This window comes from Dermacentor silvarum, chromosome 6 (genome assembly GCF_013339745.2).
Source record: "Dermacentor silvarum isolate Dsil-2018 chromosome 6, BIME_Dsil_1.4, whole genome shotgun sequence".
In the NCBI taxonomy this organism is placed as follows: domain Eukaryota; kingdom Metazoa; phylum Arthropoda; class Arachnida; order Ixodida; family Ixodidae; genus Dermacentor; species Dermacentor silvarum.
Genome location: NC_051159.1, coordinates 17,155,843 through 17,181,654, shown reverse-complemented (window position 1 = coordinate 17,181,654; position 25,812 = coordinate 17,155,843). Strand labels below are relative to the sequence as shown.

General features: G+C 49.7%; 2 protein-coding genes across 2 annotated transcripts in view; one reads left to right on the top strand and one right to left on the bottom strand.

Moving 5' to 3' along the window:
- Positions 1 to 25,812, bottom strand: part of LOC119455312 (26S proteasome non-ATPase regulatory subunit 3) — a 68,788-nt gene that overhangs the window by 1,891 nt on the left and 41,085 nt on the right. The window contains exons 9-11 of the mRNA XM_037716714.2: positions 16,231 to 16,454; positions 5,847 to 6,002; positions 3,051 to 3,101 (exon numbers count right to left, since the gene is read on the bottom strand). Coding sequence (XP_037572642.2) covers positions 3,051 to 3,101; positions 5,847 to 6,002; positions 16,231 to 16,454 — 431 coding nt within the window. The remainder of the gene's footprint in view (positions 1 to 3,050; positions 3,102 to 5,846; positions 6,003 to 16,230; positions 16,455 to 25,812) is intronic.
- On the top strand, positions 6,009 to 11,168 carry LOC125946198 (uncharacterized). Its single transcript, XM_049668700.1, has 2 exons — positions 6,009 to 10,542; positions 10,580 to 11,168. Exon 1 carries the CDS (start codon positions 7,482 to 7,484, stop codon positions 8,769 to 8,771), a length of 1,290 nt encoding a protein of 429 aa, XP_049524657.1. The 5' UTR covers positions 6,009 to 7,481; the 3' UTR covers positions 8,772 to 10,542; positions 10,580 to 11,168.

Sequence of the window (25,812 nt, the reverse complement as noted above, 5' to 3'; positions counted from 1 at the left end):
TCCCAACTTTAGTCGTCAAAATTCGAATTTTTTTTCTCCCGCGTAATAAACGCAACCTGAGCTTGTTGCCGTGAAATAGGAGAGACACAGTACGATTCGGCGTCCAATATGGCATCCGGCGGGTAGAATTGTATCGGACGTTATATCGTTCAGTGCGTCTCCTACTTTTATTGCGAAAGCAATCATATGGACACTCCAGGAACATTTTTGCTGTCAGCGCAGACGATCGCAGCTTAATCTCGCACGTGCAAGGGGGAAAAGCGGGGAGGAAATGCACCGTATTTCGTTGCACGCATGGCGCCGGTGGAAGGGGAGGGAGGGAGGCGGCGCAGCAAGTGCACATTGCGCGCCCGCCCCAGCTTGAAAGCGATCTGCGTCGGAGACTGAGTCTAGGTGCAACAGCGGCTTATACCTTTGTGAGTGCTCCGTTATCGCCGCTAAGTTTGCATTGAAGTGGCACACGACATGAAGGTCTCTTCGCTCGCTGTTGCTGCCGCGCTTCCTCACGCCAGCGTTTCAACAGCGAGTGTCCGCGGTCATAGAGTGCGATTGGTTCATGTTTGCCTGTGTGCGCTGACACCATACTGATTAAATTACATTGCAATATTATACGGGCAATAAAACTACTATCCTTATTTCGTACAGCTGTCTACACATTTGGTATCGCAATCGATGGTTCGCCTTTCAGGCGAAACTGTGACTTTTTTAGAGGTGGCAGCAAAAAAAAAAAAAAAAGCAAATTGCTCAAAATTTTGCCCTGCATAATAAACGCACCCCCCAACTTTGCGCATATTTTTCGGGGAAAAAAGTGTGTTCATTATGCGAGTAAATATGGTAGTATTCTCTATCACTTTCGCATGCATCAGCACCAGACAGGCCACCGTCCCTGCGCAATGGCGTTAGTACTGGCACAGTGCCAAGACAGCATGTTCGACACAGAGTCTAGTATATTTGAAGCCAGTCATCCAAGCATAACCACTTCCAGACATCAAAAAAGCTAGCACTGCTATTTTAAACATTGTAATGAATTCGCACAAATGCACTTCGAAAACCCAACCTAAACTGTGGAAGAGCGCAATGGTTACGCCTTAGCAGACGGCCCGCGAATGATGCAGCATTTATTCCTCACCGTCGCATGAAGCGACAGTCCTTATGAAGCCACGATCTCGCTGAAACAATGTAGGCTTGCATGCTGGCTTCTCCTGGGCGCATTGCATGGGCTGCCTCGCTGCCTATCTCCTGGTATTTTTAAGATTTCTTCAAGATAGGTCAAGTCCGACACAAAAAATGTTAGTGATAAGAGGTGAAAAAACACACGTTGATATCACGGCCGGAAGAAATCGACTTAACTTTATACAGTATACGGGTTTACTGAATACAGATTGATATAACCACAGCAGTACGCATGCTTTTTGTAAATTTTGCTTAAACGCACATCACTAGGTGGCGCCCAAAACGTGTGGTGGCGCCTTGACGTGTTTCTAGTTCCTAGATTTGATTCCAGCACTTAAAATGCATGACCTTCGATATTGGCACCCATTATTAAGAGGAAGCCGTTGTTGGCAGTGCGATAAGGGGACAACGCCTAGCAATGCCGGATCTTGGATACTTTCGTGTGCCTCTGAGCTCTGTGGACTGTCCAAGTTAATCAAAGCGTGGGCCAAATATGTCCGAATTAAAGCAGTACGCATGCTTTAAACATGGGTTTCATACCATAGGATAATGTGCATGTTTGACAGGAGCAGGCGGCACATCCGAATTTCCTAATCAACTAGTTGATTAGGGTTAATTAGATTATTGAAATTTTACTGTTCACTTTCCTTTGAAATTTCTTTCATTACATGGCGATTAAAACCATTTCTGGTGGTCCAGCCAGTTTAAGAATTGGAGCAATTTTTGGAGCAGGAAAAAAGCTGTTCTGTTGCAATTTAGGAGCAGTCACATCAGCATTTTGTAGCAGTTCTGTAGCACAAAATGTTGAGTTTTGGATCAGTTTGAACAGGAGAAAAGCAAGTGCAATACATTTAGTATAGCTTATTACTACTACAAAATTTTTATGTACTTCTTTAGAGCCAATGGGCACAAGCAAGACAGATTGATATAGTCATTTAGCTCGCGTACCCAGAGCAGAAAACGTTGCAAACAGACTTTATTTGCCCATGTAAATAGTTGTAGACTACTGAGAATAGTTTTATGCAATCAGACATAATACAAAAGCAACTAGAAATGCAGAAAAACAATTTTGTGCAACAACAATGCTTAGGCGTAGGCCCGAGGAGTCGATGCTCGATGTACTTAGTCATGCAGTCCGAAGTGACGATGCGCAAAAATGCCTAGCTGCGGGCTCCAGTAGTCAACGCTCAATGTGTTTAGTAGCGCAATCCGAAGTGCCGATGCGCGAAATGCCTAGCCGCGGGCCCGAGGAGTCGACGCTCAGTGTGCTTAGTTGCGCAATCCAAAGTGCCAATGCGCGAAATGCCTAGCCGCGGGCTCCAGAGTCGACGCTCAATGTGTTTAGTCGCGAATTCCGAAACATCGAGTGCTGAAAGGCTTAACTGCGTGTCCGATCGAGGATTCCGTGCGTGAAGGTTGGTCGCAAAGCCCGCGTCGCCGATGCTCGGAATGCTTAGCCGCGGGTCTGTCCACAAACGGAGGGATCAGCCACGCTACTGCGATGTCCGTCTAGTGCCCAAGGCAAAGGTGGCACTTTGGCGCAAGTTGCACTTCGGTGGGCGCAGCAAGGCGCAGACGAGTAGGATTTTAGCAAAATGGCGCAAATGGCGTAGTTGGACCACCACTGTGTTCATATCGTGTATTATGCATGGGCCTGCAGGTGCAGGTTTTTATGATAACTCCCTCACTTTGAGTGACGATGATGGTCAGTTCATGCACTGTGCGTAGGTGGCACCACGATATTCAGCGAATGACCCTTGTTACCTGTCCAGAAACTTTGACAGTGCTGCATTTTGTGCTCAGGAGCCAAAGTGTGCCAGGCAGCCAGTTGAAGCGATAAATCAATCCCCTCCTTTTCACCCCGTACTACAGCTTACCTCAGCCGATTCAAGGTCTTTGTTGTAGGACTTTGGAGGGAATCGCATGGCCTGCAACAAGATCACACACACATCACAATATCATCAATTGGCACGCTTTCCTTCAACCCCGCCCTCTGGCGGAGCATGCCAACAAAAACACAATGCGCATGGTACTGTTAAGCCTCTGCTATCGTCATTGTAAGCCTTTGTTCCACCCAATGACGGGTGGCCATTGTGTAGGCGTACTGTGGCTCTACCAGGTGCAGGAAAGGGAGGGTTGCTTCATCAATGAGGCATTAGTGTTAGTGTGCCACATACTCCAGTTTGCCTAGCCGGTTCTCAATTTTTAAATTTTGCCTTGCCTTTAGGTTGTTTTCCTGGCTAAATGGTTATTCTGTTGTAAGGCCACGTGCTTGGTCCTGACAGTGCAGTATATTTCATTTAAACAAATAAAAATGTGGCCATTGGGTAGTTTATTGCACTGCCAATAAAAAACTAATTGAAAAACGTTCTGAATAGGGATGTTTGAGTAACGAAATTTTGAATGCGAATATGAGTATTCAAGAAAAATGACCTTCGAATACAGAATTGAATACTGAATATGTTCTCTCTTCCCAACAAAATAGAAACGACAGTAGATCCATGCTGCTGCTCATCTCTGGTGAAGTTTTTCAAGATGTTAAGGACAAAGCAGAGTGCCTGAATCAATGTTTCAGTGCAGTCACTCCAGTGATAGCAGCCAGAGTAAGTCGTGAGCACATGTCCCACATAGCGCCATATATGATGGGAAATAATGCTATCAGTACAACCGGTGTTCAGATGCTTTTGAAGGGGCTAGAGAGCTTGAGGCGGACGCTGGTCGCCGACAAGCAGCAGTTTTTATGCACCAGCATACACCCGCAAAATGCCATGGTTAAGAATGTTTGATTCCCTGCACTCAAGCACATACCGTATTTACACGATTGTAAGTCGACTCGAATGTAGGTCGACCCCCCCAAAATTGCATGTCTCAAAAAAAAAAAAAAAAAAAAAATTGGGGGGGGGGGGGGGGGGGGGAGAAAAACCACGCGAGTGCATTTCACACAAGGGAAATTTATTGATGGGGTTGCCAAGACTGCTCATCGTCACTAGAGTTGACCTCACTGGTACTGCTGCCGTCATAGCTGCTGCGGTCCCACAGCACGTCGTCATCAAAAGTGAGTCCACACTTCGCGAATGACCGCACCACGACATCGCGCGGTACAGCCCCCCACACAGAGAGGACCCACCCGCGCGCAGTAGCCAGAGAGACCAAATTTTCTCGCGTTGAAGCCGCCACTGCCGCACCACACGTTCACTGACTCCAGACTTGCGTCCCGCTGCGCAGTTGTTAGTTTCCTCAACATGGAGGATAGCAGCCCGTTTGAACGCTGCTGAGAACGAGCGCCGAAAGTTCTTGGCACTCATGACAGGCGCGACGATTCAGCACAACAGCAGAAGTGACAGATTCGCGCGGCCGTCGAAAACAATCGTATCTCAAAGAAAAGCTCTTCCGCCACTACTAATACCCCCCCAAACGACAGCTCTTCCGCCAACTACCAATACCCCCCTAACGGCGGCTCTTCCGCCAGCTACGAATACCCCCAAACGGCGGCTCTTCCGCCAACTACCAATCTCCCACAAGAGCCGTGCGCTCGTGGTGCGCGCAATCAAAATGTATGCACAACAGTAAATTATTACGCTACGCTTCTACCGTAACCATAAAAACGTAGGTGCAAAGTTGTAACCACGCCGTAGCACCCCTGATTTCTCGTTTCTCTTGCCGTTACTAGCGGTACACAGTTCGGTTTCGATTCTAAGTCGACCCCCCAACATTGGATTGCCAAATTTGAAAAAATGGGTCGACCTACAATCGTGTAAATACGGTATACACGCGTGCCTTACGTGACAAAAGGCTAATGATGATGATCATACTTATCTTTGCTACAAGTTTTGAAAAAAATTTTATACCCCTGTCACACGGCACATGTAATGTCATTTGCAGTAAATGACATTCATACCGAATGTCATTAAGGGTTTGCGCTCCCAGTCTACACGGGTAAACAAAATGGCATTCGCAATTGATGGCAATGTTTATCAGCAGGCTGCTATGATAACGAAACCTTACAAATCGTGCTTCTTGTTTACATATCCTCATTATATTGTTAGCAATACAGTGGTAAACATTGGAAGGTTATTTGAAAGTATATTACATTTCATTTTAACTTTTCGATTTCATAATTTTTTGCCAAGCTCCTGGCGTCGAGATTACACAAGTCGTGCGCGCATGCATGAGTTAGGGCAACTCATTCAATGGGCGAATGCCATTAGCTGTGAGTGTCATTCACTATGCCCATGTAGAAGCAACAAAAATGGCATTGACACGTAATCTCATTCGCTGCGGATGACATTACATGTGCCGTGTGACAGGAGTATTAAATTACTGGTTGAGCAATTTTTTTAAAAATAAAATTCAACTCTTCTCACATTCGCAATATGGTTTTCTCAAGGGGCGATCAACCGAGTCGGCATTATTAGATGTGAAATTACATGTCCTACAAAATATTCAATTCAAATATTCCACTTTCAATGCAACATAGGCATGCATGATAATGACGGTGATGATGCAACAGAGCACGGGCTGGACGGAGAAAACAAACATGTAAAGTTGCTGCAGAGCAACACTCGGTGCAGTAAAGTCTGCAGGAAACCTAAGCATTGCCTTGTCAGTAGCATCTAACGCAAAGTTTTGCGACAATACTTAACGAGTGCAATGTCCGTTACTGTGGTGTGTACCTTGACTGATTGGTTGTGTATGTCCAGGCAGAAGCAGATTCGCTGATGGAAGGCGGCCTGGGGCTCCCGGGTGCAATAGATGTCCATGTTCTCCTTGGACTGCATGCAGCCCCGCTCATGGTCGATGGTGGCCTCAATCACTCCGTCGCGGATGGCCTGGACACACAACAACGAGGCTGCCTAACTACTGCAGCAGCACATTACGAGTGGCGTATTCCTGTTCTGGCCAGCATCAGAGACAGTCTACACAGACAGCTGTCAGCAGCATATGAGACATACCGCATTTTCTCGCATATAACCGCACCAAAAATTGGAAAAAATTTCTTAAAAAGTGGGGGTGTGGGTTATCTGAAGATTTGCGAAGGGAGGGGGTGGGGGTCAGCTTCACGGCAACGCGCGGCCTGCCGTGCAGAGTCCGTGTTGTCCGCATGCCTATCGACATCGACGTGTGTCTGCGCGTCTGCCCGTCTAGTTTCTCTGCCCATCTCGTTTCTCTTGCGACATCGACATCCACATCCATAGTCTGGTTAGATGCTTTTCTCATAAGTAAGGTGCCGTTTCTTGTAAGTCCAGTTTGCACAGTTGGCCAGCCTTGTTTAGGCATCACAAGTGTGTCTCCGCGGCAGTCTTTCACAGTGAAAGAGAAACTCAAGATCGTAGCCGCTGCTGAAGAAATCGGCAACAGAGCTGCTGTGAGATGGTTCTGAAGACGATTACGTCTTTGAGAGCGGTGATGAAGCCTCGGATGGCAGCACTGACAACGTTGCGGCAGTCGTTTTGAAATAAATTTGTTTTGAAAACGAAATGATGACTGCGCATAGTTGTAACTTCCTAGTCCAAATTTTTTTCGGATACGTGTGCGGGTTTTATGCGAGGTTATTTTTTTCTTTTTCGTGGAGTTTAAAGTTAGGGGTGCTGGTTATATGCAAGGGCGGGTTATACGCGCAAAAATACAGTATTACCCCGTGTCACCTCAAACACTGCTGAAACGCAGGCACCTCGTCCCGCTGCCCGTCTCGTTTCTCTCCCCACTTCGCACGAGGAATCGGCTAACAAGCAACAGACACCGCCATCTGCTATGCTGGCCACCGGGACGCCGCATTTTGAAGTACCTCCTCTCCTACTGGGACACCACACGAGGGACTCGAGCCGCTCGAGCAGTTGACACGGACGCGAGACGAAGAGACTCGGAACGAGAATGACGCGTGAAAAACGGCTCTGTGTTTTTATCCTGTATTGCGATCTTTTTCTTTAATCAAGCTCTTGCATTAAACCAGTTAACACCCCTGTATTGTGAGTGCAGATATGGCACAGCCGACATCAGGATCGCATCAGGATGAACCACAAGACGCAACAACGCCACGCCGAACTTCGTCCTCGGAATTGAAGGCCGCCATCGTTGATGGCTTGCTCACGTCACTAGAAAGCAACGCTGTCGCCTCCGCCACGAAGAAACCGACGAGCTGAGGGTCCGCGGACTGCCGTGCTCTGGTCGTAAGGACGACTTCATCAAACGGCTCATCCAAGACAACGCGAGTGTCGAGCCATCGGGCCGATGGACACGCCCATGCCAAACCAGGCTGCCGACTACGACAACAAGCAGGCCAGCTGAGTCCAGCTGGCCTGCTGAGTCGTATGACTGCGAGCGACATCCTCGAGGTTCTGAAAGACACGAGCCTCCACGTCAGAATGCCGACAGAACACGTTACAAGTTCCCGCCACGAAGTTCCCACTGACGCCACGAGGACAACGGGTTCGACGCAGTCACTGACGCCGAACAGTCCCGCCAGTCAAGACGTGGAACATCACGACGCCACGAATGTTCCGACGCAGTGCTCCCTCAACGCAGAGCCATCCATGGCTCAGATCCTTGCCGCGCTCATCAACACGCAAGTCCAGCTCGCGAACGCACTGGCTAGAGGCCCGCCAACAACGAACCCGATCCACATGCACTCACTCCACGAGCGACACTTCGCCTGCAATTCCAACTTAAGATGGGGCACCCCAAGAAAGTGCTCAGCGATGGATTGCGCAAGTGGAGCGGATGGCGACGCTCGCTCAGTGGTCTTCTTCGCTCACGCTGGCGAGCGCAGCGAACCGACTGACGGGATCAGCCAGGGACTGGGTATAGCGCTTACGGCTCGCGCTACGAGACCTGGGAGGAGTGGAAGCACGCTCTCACACACGGTTCAAGCAGAGGCTCATGATGCAGGAGTTTCTCAAGCTGCAGTCATAACGGCGCCTCCAGAACAAGGCCATCATCGAGTACATGTACTCGAAAAACGCCATACTCGACAAGGCGCCGTACTGATGCCGCTGAGAATCTCGCCGATTCTCAGCGGCATCAACGATAACACCTGGGCCAATCCACTACCAGCACAGCTCTGTGGGAGCGTGACCGAGCTCATCGACCGAGCAGCTCTCCTCGACGCAAGGCGCCAATTGAACGTTCGTGCCCAAAACAAGAGAGGAAGACCACCACCTTCAGAGGCCTACCGTGAGCAAAGGTCAGATGAGCGCTGTCGATCAGCCAACGACCCTACAACACCTGTACCGATGCAAGACACGCGGAGAAACGACACGAGACCTCCGCGCCCACGAACCAACTACGCCCGATCGTGCTTCAATTGCAGTGACATTGGGCATCTGTCCCATGACTGTGACAAACTAAAAACTCCGGTGACGATCCTGGCAAATGAGACGCGAGCCACGAGGGAAAGCAAGAACAGCGGAACGAGGTCAACGTCAAGGCAAGCAAACTGTTTCTTGTGTTCGAGCGGCGGCACTCTCCCGATCGTGACTGGCTATATCAAAAGTCTGCGTATGCATAGACAGTGGTGCCAATGTGTATCATTAGAGCAAGTATCATCAACTTGTTTACCTGTACCCAACGAGATATACGTTCCATATGCAATTCATATGTAAAAAAAATGTACCATTGAGTAATCTTTGGATATCGCTAGGCTTAAAATAGGAGGCTTTCTTTGTTCTATTTATAGTGTGTCTATTATTCCTTGTCATTGGTGCTGTTATTTGATGCATGTTATTTGATGATTGTCTTAAATATGTGTAATCACGCTTCTGATGAAGTAATTTGGTTTGAGCACATATAAGTGCAGATAAGATTTTGTTTGGTCTTATGTTTTTGCTATATTGTTACTTTTTCATTTTTTTTAAACATGAAGCTGTCATGTCTGCGATGAGATTGCCTGTCGCTGCTGCTTTGTATTCGGGGCTACGGCCAAGTCAAGCTGTTTAGGACAGCTTTTTCTGCAGCTCCCCTGTCTGTATTTCTTGAAGCAGAAATAAATTATTATTAATATTATTAAGTGCGTTGAGCGACGACATCCCCACGCACACCTGGATCTCGTGCGAGGAGATACAAGTTCTCAACCGCAACGTACGCCCGACGCGCTCAGTAACGCTGGACGTTGCTGTGGGCACAACGAAGGTTTGTCTCGGAGGTGTCGTCATCACGGAGCTACCAAGTGCAATAGGCTTGATCCTTGGCTCAGATTGGCGACGTTGACGTAACGTTTCACACGACGAACGACGTCACAATTGTCCCAGTCGAGCCTGCCGAGAAAACGTCATCGCCCGAGGCGTTGCTCACGAAATGGAGCACGGGACAATGAAAGAGAGAGGCGCCAATTGCCTCGTTCTGCCAACAGGCAAATGAGGCGAGGCGCGCTCCCAAGACGACGGTTTCCTGCGCCTAAATACAAAGTGCTCCACACCCGACGACGGATTCACCCAGTGACACAGAGAGAGATCAGCTCCGCGCCGTTCTACTGAAGCACCACCAAGCATTCACCTCGAAAGATGACACTCTGGGCATGTGTCCGCACTCGCAGCACAGCATCGAGCTAAGAGACGAAATACCCGTGACATCGAGGCTGTACAGGTGCTCACCCGCTGATCGCGCATTCATACGAGAGCAAGTTCATGATTATCTTGCCAATGGAATAATAAGACCGAGCGAAAGCGAATACGGTGCTCTAACGATCGTCGTCGACCAACCGCATCATCCTACAACACCACGAAGAATGGTTCACGACTACCGCAAACTCAACGAAAAGACCATCAACCCGTCGTACCCAATGCCTATCATGGAGGACATAATCGATGACGTCATGCGGGAAGGATCCATCTACTTCACAGTTTTGGATGTAAAGACAGCCTTTCTCACGATACGGATGAGGCCGGAGGATATCCACAAGACTGCGTTCGTCACTCTAGACAGGAAATACGAATAGCTTTCGGCTTCTGCAAGGCTCCTCAAACGATGCAAAGAGTCATGCATCACACGTTTCATGGGCTACCTAGGACATCCACGTATATGGACGATGTTGGCCATGGAGCAGCTACATTGACGGAAGATCTCAGTTTGCTTGACGAGGCACTTAGAAGAGTTGTCGCCCCCCCATGATGACACGTGTGCCTGAGGACAGGCGTAATTTGCTGGGGAGCCGTGTCAGCAGCATATGTGACATATTACCCTGCGTCACTTCAAACGCTGCTGAAACGCAGGCACTTCGTCCTACTGCTCCGCTCGTTTCTCTCCCCACTTCGCACGAGGAATCGGCTAACAAGCAGCAGACGCCGCCACCTGCTGTGCCGCCCACCAAAACGCCGCATTTCTAAGCGTCTCCTCTCCTACTGGGACACAACAGGAGGGACTCAAGCCGCTCGAACAGTTGACACGGATTCGAGACAAAGAAGACGCTCGAAAGAGAACAATGCGTGAAAAACGGATCTGTGTCTATATCTTGCACAGTCGAGCCCGACTATATCGAACCCGTTTATATCAAATTATCCCGTATATTGAACAATTTCTAAACACGGTAAATTTACATTGAGAATATATAGCAAAAGTTACTGTTACATAGAACGAAAATAGCAACGACAACTGATATACCAAACTCCATGTGCCTCAAAAGTGCCCCAGCAAGTTGGCTTTCCCTCACGGTGGCGGGAAAAATTGCCGGCGCCACCCTAGAAAAAGTGGTTTAGATTCGGCTGTGCACGGGCGAACACCCCCCTGCAAAAAATGATCCTGGCCTGCTCGCAGCGCTTACAGCCAATCAGAGGCCGTCGTGCTTTCTGAGAGGCGCGGAGGCGGTACAAGTGAGCGCCATTTTTTCTTTCTTTATGCTTGTGTGCCTGCTGCTGCCTCTTTTCTTCGAGTCCTCATTCAGCGTGGTCAACATTCAACGAGTTCGTCAGTGCGGACGATGATGTCACCATCATGGGCCAGCTACAAGATGAGGACTACGTTGCAGACGTCGTGCCGACCACTAGCCAAAGCGACAGCAATAAGGAAATTGATGGCCCGTTGCCTACATCCTCCGAAGTGATTAGTGCACTTGCGTTGGTCCGGCGCTATTGTGTGAATATAGAAGGTTGCGGCTTGTGGGAATCCTCGGGTCCCATAACCGCCGCATGAGCAGTGAACGTCGCGTCAAGCGACGTTCCTCAAGCAACTCTCCCTGGCACGCATGCGTCAAGCGCATGCGTGCCAGGGAGAGTTGGGAGAGGGGAAACTTTCCTTCCGCGGGTGGCGTGCGGGAATCGCAAGCGCTATCAGCGCCACCGGGTGGGTTATGTGAGATCCCGCTGATATCACCCGGGTGGGTCTCTTTGGTCTCCAGCAAGTGGCGACGGCGGAAGTCTCCGCCGTCGCTCCCGTATTCCCGCACGTGGTTAGTCAACCGCGTTCTTGCCGCGGCAAACGCCGCGGCCCCCCCGTATTTCCCAGTTGGTAAGTCGGAAGCCCTTCTTTTACCTAGTGTATATTCTCTTCGAGGGAACCCTCAGCGATGTCAACTATAACTAGCTGGCCTGCTCGAAGTGTTAGTTGCCGTCGTAATAAATGCTTTCCGAGTGTACACGTGGTTGTCGTCTATTGTTTCCTCGAGCTTGTACCGGACCGCGGTTGATGCGCAGGCATGCGCCAACTGCGGGGCTCGGTGTGTCGAGGCAGAGGGCCGTTGGCATCCCCACATATCCCGACATTTTGGCGTTCCCAACGTGGGGCAAGCTCTTGGAAAACGGGACGACGATCTGTCCGAACCAGCGTTAGGCCTCAGCCGAAGCCGTGATTGCTAGCTAGATCTGTGTGTGCTTTCTTGAGGGCTAGTTAACGCTGCGCCAGTGTCGCCGAACTCGTGTAGACGCTGAGATTTGCAGCAAGTTTTCTTTTAAAAGTACGCCTGAAGCGAGTGAGTGCAGCAGCCGGCGCGGTGGTTGATTTTCCCCTGTACATATGTAAATAACCTCCTTTCTGTATCTTTGGCTCTGGGAGCCGGGCACCGGAAACGCTGGCTAGGACGTCAGCGGGGCACAGTCCCAGGAGTCTGCTCGGAAGCTGCGGGTTGAGCAGCGAGCGGGGACCACTTAGCTAGGTCTGCATCTCCTCGCGGCGGCTCATTGGAACCCTTTATGGGTCTTTTGTGGCATTGGTATCCGTCATGGACGCGATTAGGCCTAAGGCTCTGCGGAGCTGCCGGTCGCATGTTCGAAGACGACCATGCCGCGACATTTAGCGGGTGCAACCGGATTCGCTAGTTCTACTATTATACTCGCCGAGCGGAGCAACCTCGTTCGAAATAGAAAGCTTATTTTGTTCAGATGAACTCAATATTTTGCGGGCGGAATAACCGCAATCTCGGGGTACCAGAGAGTGCTTTGTTCATACGAGCATCGCCCACTTTCGCGCTGTATCGGACCGGAAAAATTCGGTCGAAGCGAATAACTTTATTCAAACGAACTGGATTGTTTTTTTTTTCTCGTTGCCGCATAAAGCTATGCGGTAGACGGGTGGTTCAGCATCGTGTCAGACGGCCGACGCTGCGGCGGCCTCTACTGCCTTAATTCTAAGTGTTTGTGGAGTGCATTTGAGCGACTTTGCAGAACGAGTGAAGCCGCCTGGACTTGTTATTGCTGCCATCGTCCACGTCCCTGCCTGCTGTCTCGCCCTCAAATTGCAGCGGAGGCCCCTCCCTGTTCGCGGCCCGATGCAGTAACACATGGCAGCCACCAATAGGGAGGCCCACCATCATACACTCCCACGAGGATGCGTCGGTGTGAGGTTCATCGAGCCGGCGCGCGCGCCGCGTCGAGAAAGTCCTGGCCCGCTGTTCCCTGGTGGACATTGCGGCGCGCATCTTGAGGGCAAGCCATCTTCAGCCCCCGTCATCGTCAACCACTGTGACGGCTGCCACCGCCACACAGGACTGTGCTCCCTATCAACGTGGATTCGGACATTTCCTGCCGGAGTTTATGATCGCATCTGCCCGGATACTTTGTCAATGCCGTCGTTCCAGCGATTTCTCCGCCGTAGGGCAATATTTAAGGGTGGAGGGATGTGGGAATCCTCGGGTCCCATAACCGCCGCACGGGCAGCGAACGTCGCGGCAAGCGCATGCGTGCCAGGGAGAGTTGGGAGAGGGGAAACTTTCCTTCCGCGGGCGGCGCGCGGGAATCGCAAGCGCTATTAGCGCCACCGGGTGGGTCACGTGAGATCCTGCTGAAATCGCCCGGGTCTCTTTGGTCTTCAGCAAGCGGTCTTCAGCAGCGACGGCGGAAGTCTCCGCCGTCGCTCCCGTATTCCCGCACGTGGTTAGTCAACCGCGTTCTTGCCACGGCAAACGCCGCGGCCCCCCCTTATTCCCCAGTTGGCAAGTCGGAAGCCCTCCTTTACCTAGTGTATTATTCTCTTCGAGGGAACCCTCAGCGATGTCAACTATAGCTAGCTGGCCTGCTCGAAGTGTTAGTTGCAGTCGTAATAAATGCTTTCCGAGTGTACACTGTGGTTGTCGTCTATTGTTTCCTCAAGCTTGTACCGGACCACGGTTGATGCGCAGGCATGCGCCAACCGCAGGACTCGGTGTGTCGAGGCCGAGGGCCGTTGGCATCCCCCCATATCCCGACAGGCTTCAGCTGCTGCGACTCGTTGGACAACGTGGAGGCGTGCGTGCTGTCGCAGGCAGCGAAGTCGTTGAAACAGAAGAAAATCCAGGACTATTTTGTTCTAAAGTAGGGCACGCAAGTAAGCCACCATATCAATAAAGTACTTTTCTTATTGGTATGTGCCTTTGCGTCATCAAATCCTATAGCGGGCCTATATCGAATAATGCCATATACCGAACTAATGAACGTTTTTTGGCGAGTTCGATATACCCGGGTTCGACTGTATTGCAATCTTTTTCTTTATTCAAGCTCTCGCATTAAACCAGTTAACACCCCTATAGTGAGTGCTGCCACAGCTAAGGAGACGGCTTCAAGCCCAAGTATTGGAATGAATCTGGAACCATCTGGAAGACTTCTCTGCAATGTGCCGCGTGTTGAAATGCCTGTTTCAAGTATTGTGGTAGTGTCGTCTGCTGCACGAAGTGGTGCATGAAAGCGAAGGATTTCTGAAAGAGGGTCTCAGAAGCACTCTTGCCACTGCCCCGAGTAGCAGATGAGGCTACCACAATACAGTAAAAGCTCGTTAATAAAAATTTCACAGGGACGCTAACGAGTTCAAATTAAACTAAATTTTTACTAATGAAAGTCATTGAAAGACAGCCAGAATTGAGACCGTGTTGTTAGAAAGCATTTGTAACTCACAATATTCATTGACCAAAATAATCTGTGATAACTTCTTGCTTCTTTTCTGAAAGCGATCGTCATCAGTTTGTCTCCCAAAGCGGGAAAGTGACGCAGAGCTTCATCTTCACCCTCCTTGAAGTTGAAAAATAGGCGCCCGACACCGAGCACCTCCATTGCAGTAGCCGATGGATTTTCGGACGATGAATATTCCAGACTTTATAAATGCACCGTCAGGGTTCCCATAGAGCTAATGGAATTTTGCAACCGATTTTTCGGACTAATACAGGCCCCAAAGTTCTATTTTCCGGACTAAATCGCTCGTTCCAAGCCACGCTACCCGCTCTTGGAGGCTGCCATGTTGGATTTCTTGCTGGCTTGGCTTCCAGTGGCCCGCTCTGTGACCTCCAAGATTGGGAGTACACGCTATCAATAGAGAGCACGCGCCATCCTCTGGTCTCGGAGGCGATGCCGGCTCTCCCTTGGCTGACAAAATGCTCCAGGGGATGGCACTTTTATTGCGATGGCAATTATATGGACACTCCAAAGCGGATTTCTGCCGTCGGCCTCGCCGTGAGGTTCCGCATGATGTCAACGGCGATGAAATCGTCGCCGCGTGCCGTATGCTGTATGTGCGAGTGAAAGGGGACGAGGCACGCGTGCTTTCACGGGGAGCGAACGCACGGCGAAGAGCAAGCGCACATTCTGTGCCGTGCTCCCTGAAGGGCTGCAGAATTAAGCATCTCTTCCCTCCTTTGCAATCACCATATATATAGAGCAAATGCGACTTCTTCCGTCGCACGAAAGGCCGTGGGGGGATGGAAGAGAGGGAGGGGAGCGTTAGTGGTGCTGCTGCATGTCCAAGTTTATACAGCTGATAAAACTACTATCCTTCATTCGTATAACTCTCTACTAATTTGCTATTGCAATTGATGCTTCGCCCTTTGGGTGAAACTGACGCGCGTCTTCCAGAGACGCCGGCCACGCGCTCTCAGCGTGGCTGTAAAACAACAAAGCAAGCAGTAGACGCACCCTAACGCTCCACTCAAACGGCTTCGTAGATGAGCGTGGGCAGCGTTCTTCGTTCCGCTGCCGATGTGAGCGTTGTGCGCAGGCGTTTCACATGCTCCTTGTCGTGGTCATCGAGTCTGTCTCCATGTCTGTCTGCCTACGCCTCAGCACACCTGCTTACTTACTAAGCTCATGTTTACTACAATTCTTATTGCTACCAAAGCTGCTCACTTTACTTCATATGACATTGCTATCGCATTCATTGGTTTGCCCTTAGGGCGAAACTGATTTTTTCTGTTTTCTTACTATTTTCGGTCAGCACTATTGTCATAATCACTTATTGCAGGTTCGTTTTTTTTTTTATCACTGCGTGGCCGCACTCAGTTCGGCGGCGCGCAGTTCGGATTATTGATGGAGGAGCCAATGTGCTTGCGAAATGATGAGTTGGTTTACCCATAGACGCCTATGCTGAGTCACAGGACCGTGACAGTCAGTTCGAATTATAAAAAATTTCAATTCATGAGGTGCAAATTAATGAGCTTTTACTGTACTGTACTTGAAACAGGCATTTCATTAATGCCACCTCAAAGCGAAAAGAAAAAGCTAAGAAAAGCACATATCATCGCTCTATTTCAATCTTTCCATGTGTGTATCTAAGAAATACACAAAGTAACTTGCAGTAGCACATAGGAATCAGACTAAGCTGGCACTGTCTGCTTAGTAGTCTACTTTCCTGCCTATGGCGTGTACTGGAATACAGCCGAGCTGGAGCAGCACCCACCTTGGCGACAATGAACTCGGCATCCTCGGGACTGTCCAACTGCAGCTTGTGGGCCACGTCGGCAAGCGAGATGCGCAGGTACGACAGGTTGATCATGCGCACGCCCGTTTTGATCACGTTGTGCCGCAGCCGGATGATCAGCGTGAATGTGTGGTCGGCCTGGAACTTGGCCCCAAAGTGCTCCAGCACCTCGCCAAACCGACCCAGGTTGCCCGCCCGCACCGCTGCACAGAAGACACCACTCACTGTACTGTTGCACTGGGCATGCGAGACAAGCCAAGTCTCAATTTGATGCAGGGACACTGAGCTGAAACACCACACAGCAGTACACGTGCTTCCCATGTCACCTCAGTGTGCTGTCTGCACAGCTGACTTTATTCCTGGGGGGGGATACCCTGTAAGGGTCCACCCAGAGAACTGTCCATTTCAGCCGCCACGAATGGCTGGAGCTGTACCAGTGAAAAGGTGACTGGCTGCGGGCACCTACCTCCTCGTCGCTGCTACCCCAGCTCAGCCAATCCCCACTTCAGCAGCACATGAAATGGACACGTCCACTAGGTGGACACTGGCATCATCTCGCACCATCACGGCTCTCATTTCCTCGACAGCCCCTGCACAACAATACTGAAACCTCCGAAGTCAGTGGGACACTGACTGAAAACTACCCGCATCACTCAAGTCGTTCAGTGTTCCAACGGGTGAGCCTGCGTTGCCACAGGCTCTCCCGACTTTAAACACGACTCATCGTGATGGGAGCGAGCGGCAGGGCAGAGATTGGCGGACGATGCCGCCGGTGGCAAACACTCCCTTTCCGAAGGCCACAAGGGGGGAATGAGTGTGGAGCGTCTGCCATTGGTACATACACCGTGTACGGTGTAGGGGTGCACGTAAAAGGCAGGAGGCATACCTCCCATCACTGTTGCTGGATTCGACTGGTCACATACACTGGCACTTGTCTGGGTGATGTCAGGTGAATCAGATATTGAACAATCTCTTATGTGGGAGCAAATCTCGGATTCAACTTAAGCGTAAACATGCACTATGAATCGTGTTTTGCATTGCTCTTGCATCATATTACTATTAAGCTTCAATATAACGAACCATTTTCATTGTCCGATCTTGCATTGAAAACCGTGTATATTTTTTCGCAATTTAGCGAAGTGATTTCGTGATACTGTTTTAATTTAGCGAAGCTTTCGGCCATTTCAAGCATGCACTTGGAGCCTGTATGGCTACTACATCTAGCAAAAAAGTATAAAAATGTCGGCCGAGGAAAAGTTATTTAAAGTGTCCTTCCGAATTAAAAGTTTGAGAGGAAAAAAACGGCACCAAAGCACGCCCGCCAGGACGTGGTATAACAGGAAACACCGATGCGCCATGTGTTGCGTTGGCGAACAACTTGCGGAGGCTGCGGAGTGTGCGAAGAGAGCCAACAATTCCTTGTGCGCAAGAAGAGGGAGCGAACGGACGATAGTGTCATCAGGCACGCGTGCAGAAGAGGGAGGGGGGGGGGGGAATGCGCGCTTATCTGCTTTCTCCTCCTAGCGCGCGTCCATGCGTGGACCAGGCGCCGTACCTTGGAGGTAAGCGCTCCATATCAAGTGCAAAGTGCGAGCCGAGTGGTTCGGTGCCTTGCAGAGATGGGCAAAACGGCTCACTTCAGAGAACATTTGAACATCTCACCGGTTTACTTAAATCTAACCTGTGTTATGCATATTCTATAGCTATTTGGCTTTCACAAAATGATATATGCATAATTGAATAACCGTGTTATTGGTATTTTCACTATGTTTGGAGAATATCTTTACATATTTTAAAAGCGAGAATTTTTAGTTGTAATAAAATTCTTTTCTAATATTGGGGATAAAATGCTTATGATACTGTAACCGGCAGAATGCGACATGCTTTTTTAAGAAAACAAATACATAACTTCGTCATTACAGGAGTTTTTCTGTTTTTGTGGTACTTTAGAATCAACTTTGGTCAAAATAAGAACAAAAATTACTGTAAATTATTTTTCAACTTTAGTCATTTATTCACATACGATACGCTCAATATAAATATGCTCAATCGCTCAATATGAGCGAGCTGTAACACCATACAAAATGTTTCGCGACTAATCCGCCAGGGCAGGGCGCATGCGTCGTCGCACCATGAAAAAGGCGAATTGGCGCGATCTGCACCGCACGCGCTGGCGCTCATGACCGTGCTATTGCGGCCTTACCTTCTTGCAATATGTTTTATAAGCATGTAAACAAGATACTACTATGCACCAGGCATGCTTCGGGAATTTGAAGTTGTTTATAATGCTGAAATAGCCTAGTAAGGGAACAAGAATTCTGGATCGCCATTCAGCCTCTACAGTCTGTAAAGGAGGACGTTCGTCTAGGTCAATTACTTATAGGGGACCCTGATCACGAGAAAGAAGTTTACAGAAGAGTAAAATTGGGTTGGAGTGCATACGGCAGGCATTGCCAAATCCTGGCTGGGAGCTTACCACTGTCGTTGAAAAGAAAAGTGTACAATCATTGCATTCTACCGGTGCTAACATATGGGGCAGAAACTTGGAGGTTAACAAAGAAGCTCGAGAACAAGTTAAGGATCGCACAAAGAGCGATGGAACGAAAAATCTTAGGAGTAACGTTAAGAGACAGGAAGAGAGCTGTGTGGGTCAGAGAACAAATGGGGATAGCCGATATTCTAGTTGACATTAAGCGGAAGAAATGGAGCTGGGCAGGCCATGTAATGCGTAGGATGGATAACAGGTGGACCATTAGGGTTACAGAATAGATATCAAGAGAAGGGAAGAGCAGTCGAGGACGGCAGAAAACCAGGTGGGATGATGAAGTTAGGAAATTCGCAGGCGCAAGTTGGAAAACGCTAGCGCAAGACAGGGGTAATTGGAGATCGCAGGGAGAGGCCTTCGTCCTGCAGTGGACATAAATATAGGCTGCTGGTGATGATGATAATGCTGAAAGTTGAAAACCTCAAATTAAATTAAGATTTAATGAAGTTCTTTTGCTGCAAGTATCCCGGTTCGACTGTGCAATAGAACGAAATTTTACTGCCACTGGAAAGGTAATACCAAGACAATGAATGGAAATTTCCACAGACCGAGATGGTCAAATGGTTGAATTACAAGCGGCTGCTTGCGAACACACCTCTCAAATTGTGCACCGCGCTATGAAGTGCGACCACCGAAGCAGAGCAGCGTCATGTTCTGTATAAAGCATAATCTTGATGCATTGAAGCAAGAGGCAGATGAAGTATTCGCTCTCCTCTGCTCCCGACACTATCAGCTGCGGGGGCAGAGTGGATGTGAATGCGTGGTTGGCGTTGCTTAATTCTTACCGCTGCTGTGAAGATATCGTCAACACGGCATGAAATGCTATTTTCGTTACCGATTCTGAAGTTCAACAAATGGAAGTTTTTTCTCAGTCAAGTTTACTTTTTCGATCGCCCAATAATTCTGAAAAATTTGCGGTGATTGCACAGTATTCACGGAATGGAATGCGACAGGGAAACTACCGTACTTATTCGAATATAAGGCAAGGTTTTTTCCCCGAAATTTTAGCCTCGAAGTCACCCCCCATCTTTACACGAAGTTTGCCTTTACACTGTAGCGCAAATTTCACCTTACAGCATGGCTTTCCGGCAGTGCGCGCCGTGAAGCCACACTATAAGGAGAAATTTGCGTTGCCATGAAGCCACGCCTAAAGGCAAAATTCGCTTATATCCCAAACTTCTGAAGCTCCCTTTTGCCTATTTCAGGGTCACCATTTTGCATTTTGGCTTTGTTAATATTTCAGTATTTTAGGCGATCCCCGCCGTGTGTCTCGATAATCCATCGGCTACTTTGTATCGTCTTGTATTGGTGTGCATATGCAAGTTTCTTTTTTTCTTGGGTCCCCCCCAATTGCACCCTCGCCTTATACAGTCGAATCTCGTTAATGCGAACACACTTAATTCGAACTGCTGGTTTATTCAAACTGACGCTGTGGTCCCGTCAAAGTTATGTGTATTTCAATGGGCGAAAACGCTCGGTAATTCGAACGCAAAAGCATTTGCGACGGTTAATTCGAACATACCGCAGACCGACAATGCTCTCAGCAACGCGCCAAATAACACGACACCTCCGACCGACATTGCTCCGACACCGCCATAGAGCAAAAGCTTTGGAGAAATTCCTTAATGCAGCGGCGGAGGCCCAGTCCAGCAAACGCTTGCTTCCCGATAACGGCAGAAAACGAAACTTCAGGGAGCGGACTATGCGAGCGCGCGCGATGACCGTTGAAGGTCAGGGAGCTGCGAGGGAGTTGGGAGAGAGGGCGAGAGGAGCCGCCGAAGCCACTGCCACGGAAGCGGCGGAGTTGCCGAGGCCAAATCCGCTTCCCTGCCGCCCTCCTCCTTCACATTCCACGGTCTCAGTGCGCGCCCCTCGCCATGCCGGTGCTGTCTCCTCCCTGAAGTTTCGTTTTCTGACGTTATCGGGAACCGAGCGTTGGCCAGCGTGGGCAGTTGCGCTCTTTATGCGCCACGATATTTCATAACTCGCACCATTCGTGCAACGTGCTATGGTGCTTGAATACTTCAAAAATACGTTCCAATTTAATTCGAACTTATAATTCGAACAAATTTTCTGGCCCCTTCGAGTTCGAATTATCCAGATTCGACTAATCGAATAAATACAGTAAGTAGAACACTCCATAAGTGCAATTACTTGAGTGTACCGTGTCATGTCGTTACTAATCGGCTCACTAAATGTGACGCGCACTATTCTCCGAGTGCACGAGCCAAAATTACGCCGGCCACACAGACTGCCTACTGTGGAAACGAAACTGTGCTCATTAGCCTTAAAGGGATACAGAAACGAAATCCGAAAACTTTACGAAAATGCTGAAAATGAATCCTCAGAGTGATTACACCGCAAAGTAGTCACTTAGCCAATTTTTGAGCCGATGGCTTTACTTTTGGCATTTTTGCGAGCGTGGCCTCGCCGCCCGACCCGCGGGAGTTCGAAGGCGTGACGTCATGACACCCTCGTCGGATAGCCAGCCAGCTGGCCGCAGTCATTCGAAGCGCACTGACGAGCCCATCGCGAGCACGGATTCGAGTTCTGGTGCTTCTACCAGCGATGAGTACACGTCTGAAGACGAGGACCATTCCAACTTGGCAAGGAATATTACCACTTACGGTTATGAGCCTTAGGCGTCAAGCGACGAAGGCGGCCATGGAAGTGCCGGTCAGGTTTTCGTGAACCGTAGCGCGAAGATTTCGCTCTGCACCGGACACTTGTGCAAGAATTATCAAGAATTTGTCATTTCCTCTGTAAACTTGCTTTTTCAAGAGCGCACACAGATGAGGCAGCTGCGGGGTACTTCAGCACTGCGTGGATGACTGAATAGTAGTTTATGCCGTCGGCGTGAGCAACTGCTGTGAGGTATCAGTACCTCCGGGACTCTCACCTCCACTTTGCCAGCCGACCGACAGATGGCAGCACCTGTCTGGCGTTCTGCCTAGTTTTTTCTGTCTTTGCATGTGGAGAAGCAGAGCTGTGTGTGTGTCTGATCTTGTGAGTCACGCTCACTAGCCTTGTATTCTATTACTATGCTTTGCCAACATTTTTGAAGACATTGCTGCCTTCGTGCCCAGCCTTGGGTATCTCGATGGCACAGTGTCAGGCTTTAAGCATTGCCTTTTGAGCGGCATGCCGAGGATTTTCAGCACAGCTGGTCTAAACATAAGCATCGTCGACGAAGTGGCCTGCGCAAATGAAGTCATTTTTTAGAGATCTCTAGGCTGTGCGCGATGGCTGATAGGCAGGTATCCAAAGTTTACGCACCTTCTCGTCTCTGGGAAACGTGTGCGACGGCATGTCAAGACCGACGATGCTGTTATAACAGGGGTGCAACAGCCAAAATAGGATTTGAAGCAATTTTTGGAGCAGGAAAATCTTGCTTTTGGAGCAGGTTACGGGGTGAAAAAACACTGTGAAACTGCTCCAAATTTGGGATTTAGTGCTCCGAAACAAAGAACACTTACTTACTCATAAAACTCCATAAAATTTACCCGGCATAATAAGTGCACCCCCCAACTTTGCATTGGATTTCTGGGGGGAAAAATGCGTTCATTACGCATATTTTATACGGTAATTCACATTACCAGCGTATGTGAGGGCAGGGGCGCGGTCGGAGATCACTGTTCGCGGCGCGCGTTCAGTTTCGCCGTGCACGGTTGACCTAGGCCGCGCCCGGCGAAATTGAACGCGCGCTCCGAACAACGACATGATCGCGCCCCAGCAGTGCACTGCACGCAACTTTTTCCGCCACACACGTGGAAAGTACACATGCATTTCTTCGCGAGTGGTTTCCTTTCAGTTTTTTTTTTTTTTTCCTGACGATATGTCGCGACGTTTCGGCGGTAGTCGAAACATGCAGCGACCGAACCTTTGCTAGTTTTGTATATTGCGTCGCCTACAAAGTTCACGCCGTCAGTGCTGGGTCGCTTGCTGTATCGTACAAGCGAGTTTCCCGTGGAGCATGGGTTCTCAAATTGGGTTCCGCAGGCTCGGGGTCATGCAGGCCCCTGCTCGGGGTTCCGCGAGCCACTGATAAATAAATAAAAAAAAAAGCCAATTGAGTGGCTAAAACGGCGAACAAGAGGTGTGCTCGATCCACAGAACTTCCATTACCCATGCCCGAGTGTCAAAAAGCACATCACAGCACGTAACGGCAGTGCGTGAACTGCGCAATAAGTCCGCAAGCAGCTTGTAGCCAGCCACCCAACCTTCGAAAACGGGCAGCGCGCCTAAGCTTTCGCTCTGGAATCTCGGAGGCCGTAACTTGCCAAATGCGCATTTCTCCCGTTTGTAGATATGGGTAGGTGCCGATAGCGTGCGCACTGACGTATACGGTGGAGGAAAAAAAAAAAAAAAAAAATGCACGGAGCACCACAAATGCGCGCCGCGAAAGAGCAAAAACGGCGCTAGCGTCCAAAAACGAAGCGGCGCAGTCCGCATCGCCATGGTCCTCAGCGTCAATCGTACGCGATACGTGACTGACAGCAACGCCGGAATGCTTTGTGCTTATTTGTGCCCTCCAAGCCCTTATTGTTGCGTTAAGCGCCGCGCGCAACACCGCGTTGGCGGCTAGCCGCGTGCTTCCTGAAGTGCGTAGTCGCCATCTGTGATCGCGTTGATAGCCACCACAGTTTCGTCCGCAGCGGTTGCGGCATACAGTAGTTTCGTTTTGACTTGGTGCGCGCGTCGGCTGCGTGCCTTCATAACTGCGTAGATAGCGACTGCGGATTCGTCCATACTTGTTCCAGCAAATGGTAGTTTCGTTTTGACTTGGCGCGTGCGTCGGCCGCCTGCCATCTGAACCGCAAGGTCGCCGTCCATGATCGCGTCGATAACGGCCGCGGTTTCGTCAGCAGCGGTTGCGGCAAGCAGTAGTTGCGCTTTGACTCAGTGCAAAAATGTCAACGATTCAGAGCACCGGCTACATCGCGATAGACGGCCGATTTCTTGGCGACCAGCTCCCTAGCGAAAAAATAACCGGATGTGCGTGCGGTAGTGAAAAGCGTGTCTGCAGATGAAGACGCGCGCTGCGAAGGATGTTGCGAGGCCTTCGCCGCTGCTAGCCCCCTCAATCAGTCATGAGATGACAAGAATTTCAGCTTCCTTACTGCTTTTGTGCAAACTAGAAACAAGATTTGCTGATGCATTCAGTAAATAAAAGCGTGTTGATGTAGTAAATTAATTTATTGTTTTCTTGATACTCTGAATAATTCGACATTAGTTTAATTAGGACATTTTATTTCGGTTAATTCGGGGGGGGGGGGGGGGGGTTCCTTGGCGCTTCATGGAGCTTAGCAGGGTTCTCCGGAACGAACTAGAGTTACTGTATATGCTACCAAAGGTAGCAGAGTTGCGCGTCTGATTTATGAACGCCGATCGTGCCTCCACTGGCCGAACGCCATCACGTGGGTTCCAAGCAACCGTGCACTGAGGAGAAGCTGATGCTCCGGCCAGTTTTTTTGTATTTCTCGACGCCGCCGCTGCAGCAAACTGGATTGACGCAAGTTAAGGCTAGCCAAGTTCAAAGCGAATGCAGTTGATCTTGGCGTTCGCTGTTACGTGCGTGCCAGCTGCGGAACAACACAACGTGCGCAGCAGATCTCACAGGTGTTCAATCGTAGTTCCACCGAAATCAGATATAGACAGCTAATATTGCAGTAACCAAGTGGTTTCTACTTCGCTGCTGGTGTAAATTTTCGGCAGTGGCGTAATCGTGTTGCTGCCGAAAACTTTTGCCAGCAGCGAAGTCAAATATACTTGGTTACTGCCGTATTAGCTGTTTTTGTCTGCTTGCGCTCTGCGCCACCAGGTGGCAGCACCATACAGGCCGCTCACGTTTACGGTTCTGCCAACACGCCACAACGCCCGATCCGCCTGCGTTTACCCGATAACCGGACAAGCTAAACCTCTCTAATTGACCGGGTGCTCTGCTCCCAACTTCACCAATCGCTCGGAAAGCGGAAAATTCCGAGAAGGTGCACAGGTAAACGCACAAGTCCAAAAAACAACTAATAATATTCGCGCTCCATCTCACGCCGCGCGTTAAAAATCAGCAGCGCCTTTTTTCTTCTTGACTATTTTATCTAGTGAGCTGTTTCCATGCGCTTTGTTTGCTATTAGACGGAAAAGCGGTCCACACGCGATGGAAAAGCGTCCATGGTCGACCGACGACACGGTAGGCATGTCGCCTGCAAAAACGGAGTTCGGCTTCGCCACATAGGTTTGGTTGCTTGCCAGGCAAGATGGCGGACCTACGCGCAACTCTGCATATACAGTAACTCTAGAACGAACATGCTTCAGAACCCCTGGCGTGGAGTATTCGTACCCGCTCCGCTCGTGACCGCGTGCACAGATACGGCGAGGATCCTGTTGAGTCAACCGGCAATGACGAACTGCTTTCGTTACTGCAAGCAACGCGTACTCCGCGAGATTTTACTGCATATACAACACGCTGCACTACAACCAGCAGCGCAAATATTCTTCGGCGCCCACCACCAAACATGCCAACGTTTCGTCTGGGCACTACAGTTTGTATCTCGTCTGCGCTACTGGTACTGTAATGGCGTGTCAAGCTGAAAATTACCAATGCGGTCTTTATTTCCCGCTAAAACTAGCGTAACCGAGGAATTTCCCGGCCGATCGGGCGTTTTGGAGCAGCGTGGCGCAATTTCAACGTATATCGCGGTTTTGGCGCAGCTAATATAACAGCAATGTCTGGCATTTCCTTCCGCCGCGACGAACGCATCAATACCGAGCGACGACCGTGGGAAGGCGCATGTAAGACGCACCACCTGCGTGGAGCACCGACGGAGATACGTAATGTTTCGGACGGACCACGTGCAAAGATCGCCGAAAGAAAATTGCAAGGGACCGACACCCCCGGAAACACTGCGACGGTTGTGGCCGACTTCGGCCTCGCGCGCCCGGGTGGGTGTTAAGATGTCAAATTTCAGCGTCTGCCGGCGGCCACTTGGAGGCAAGGTGCAACAGAAAAATCGCAAAAA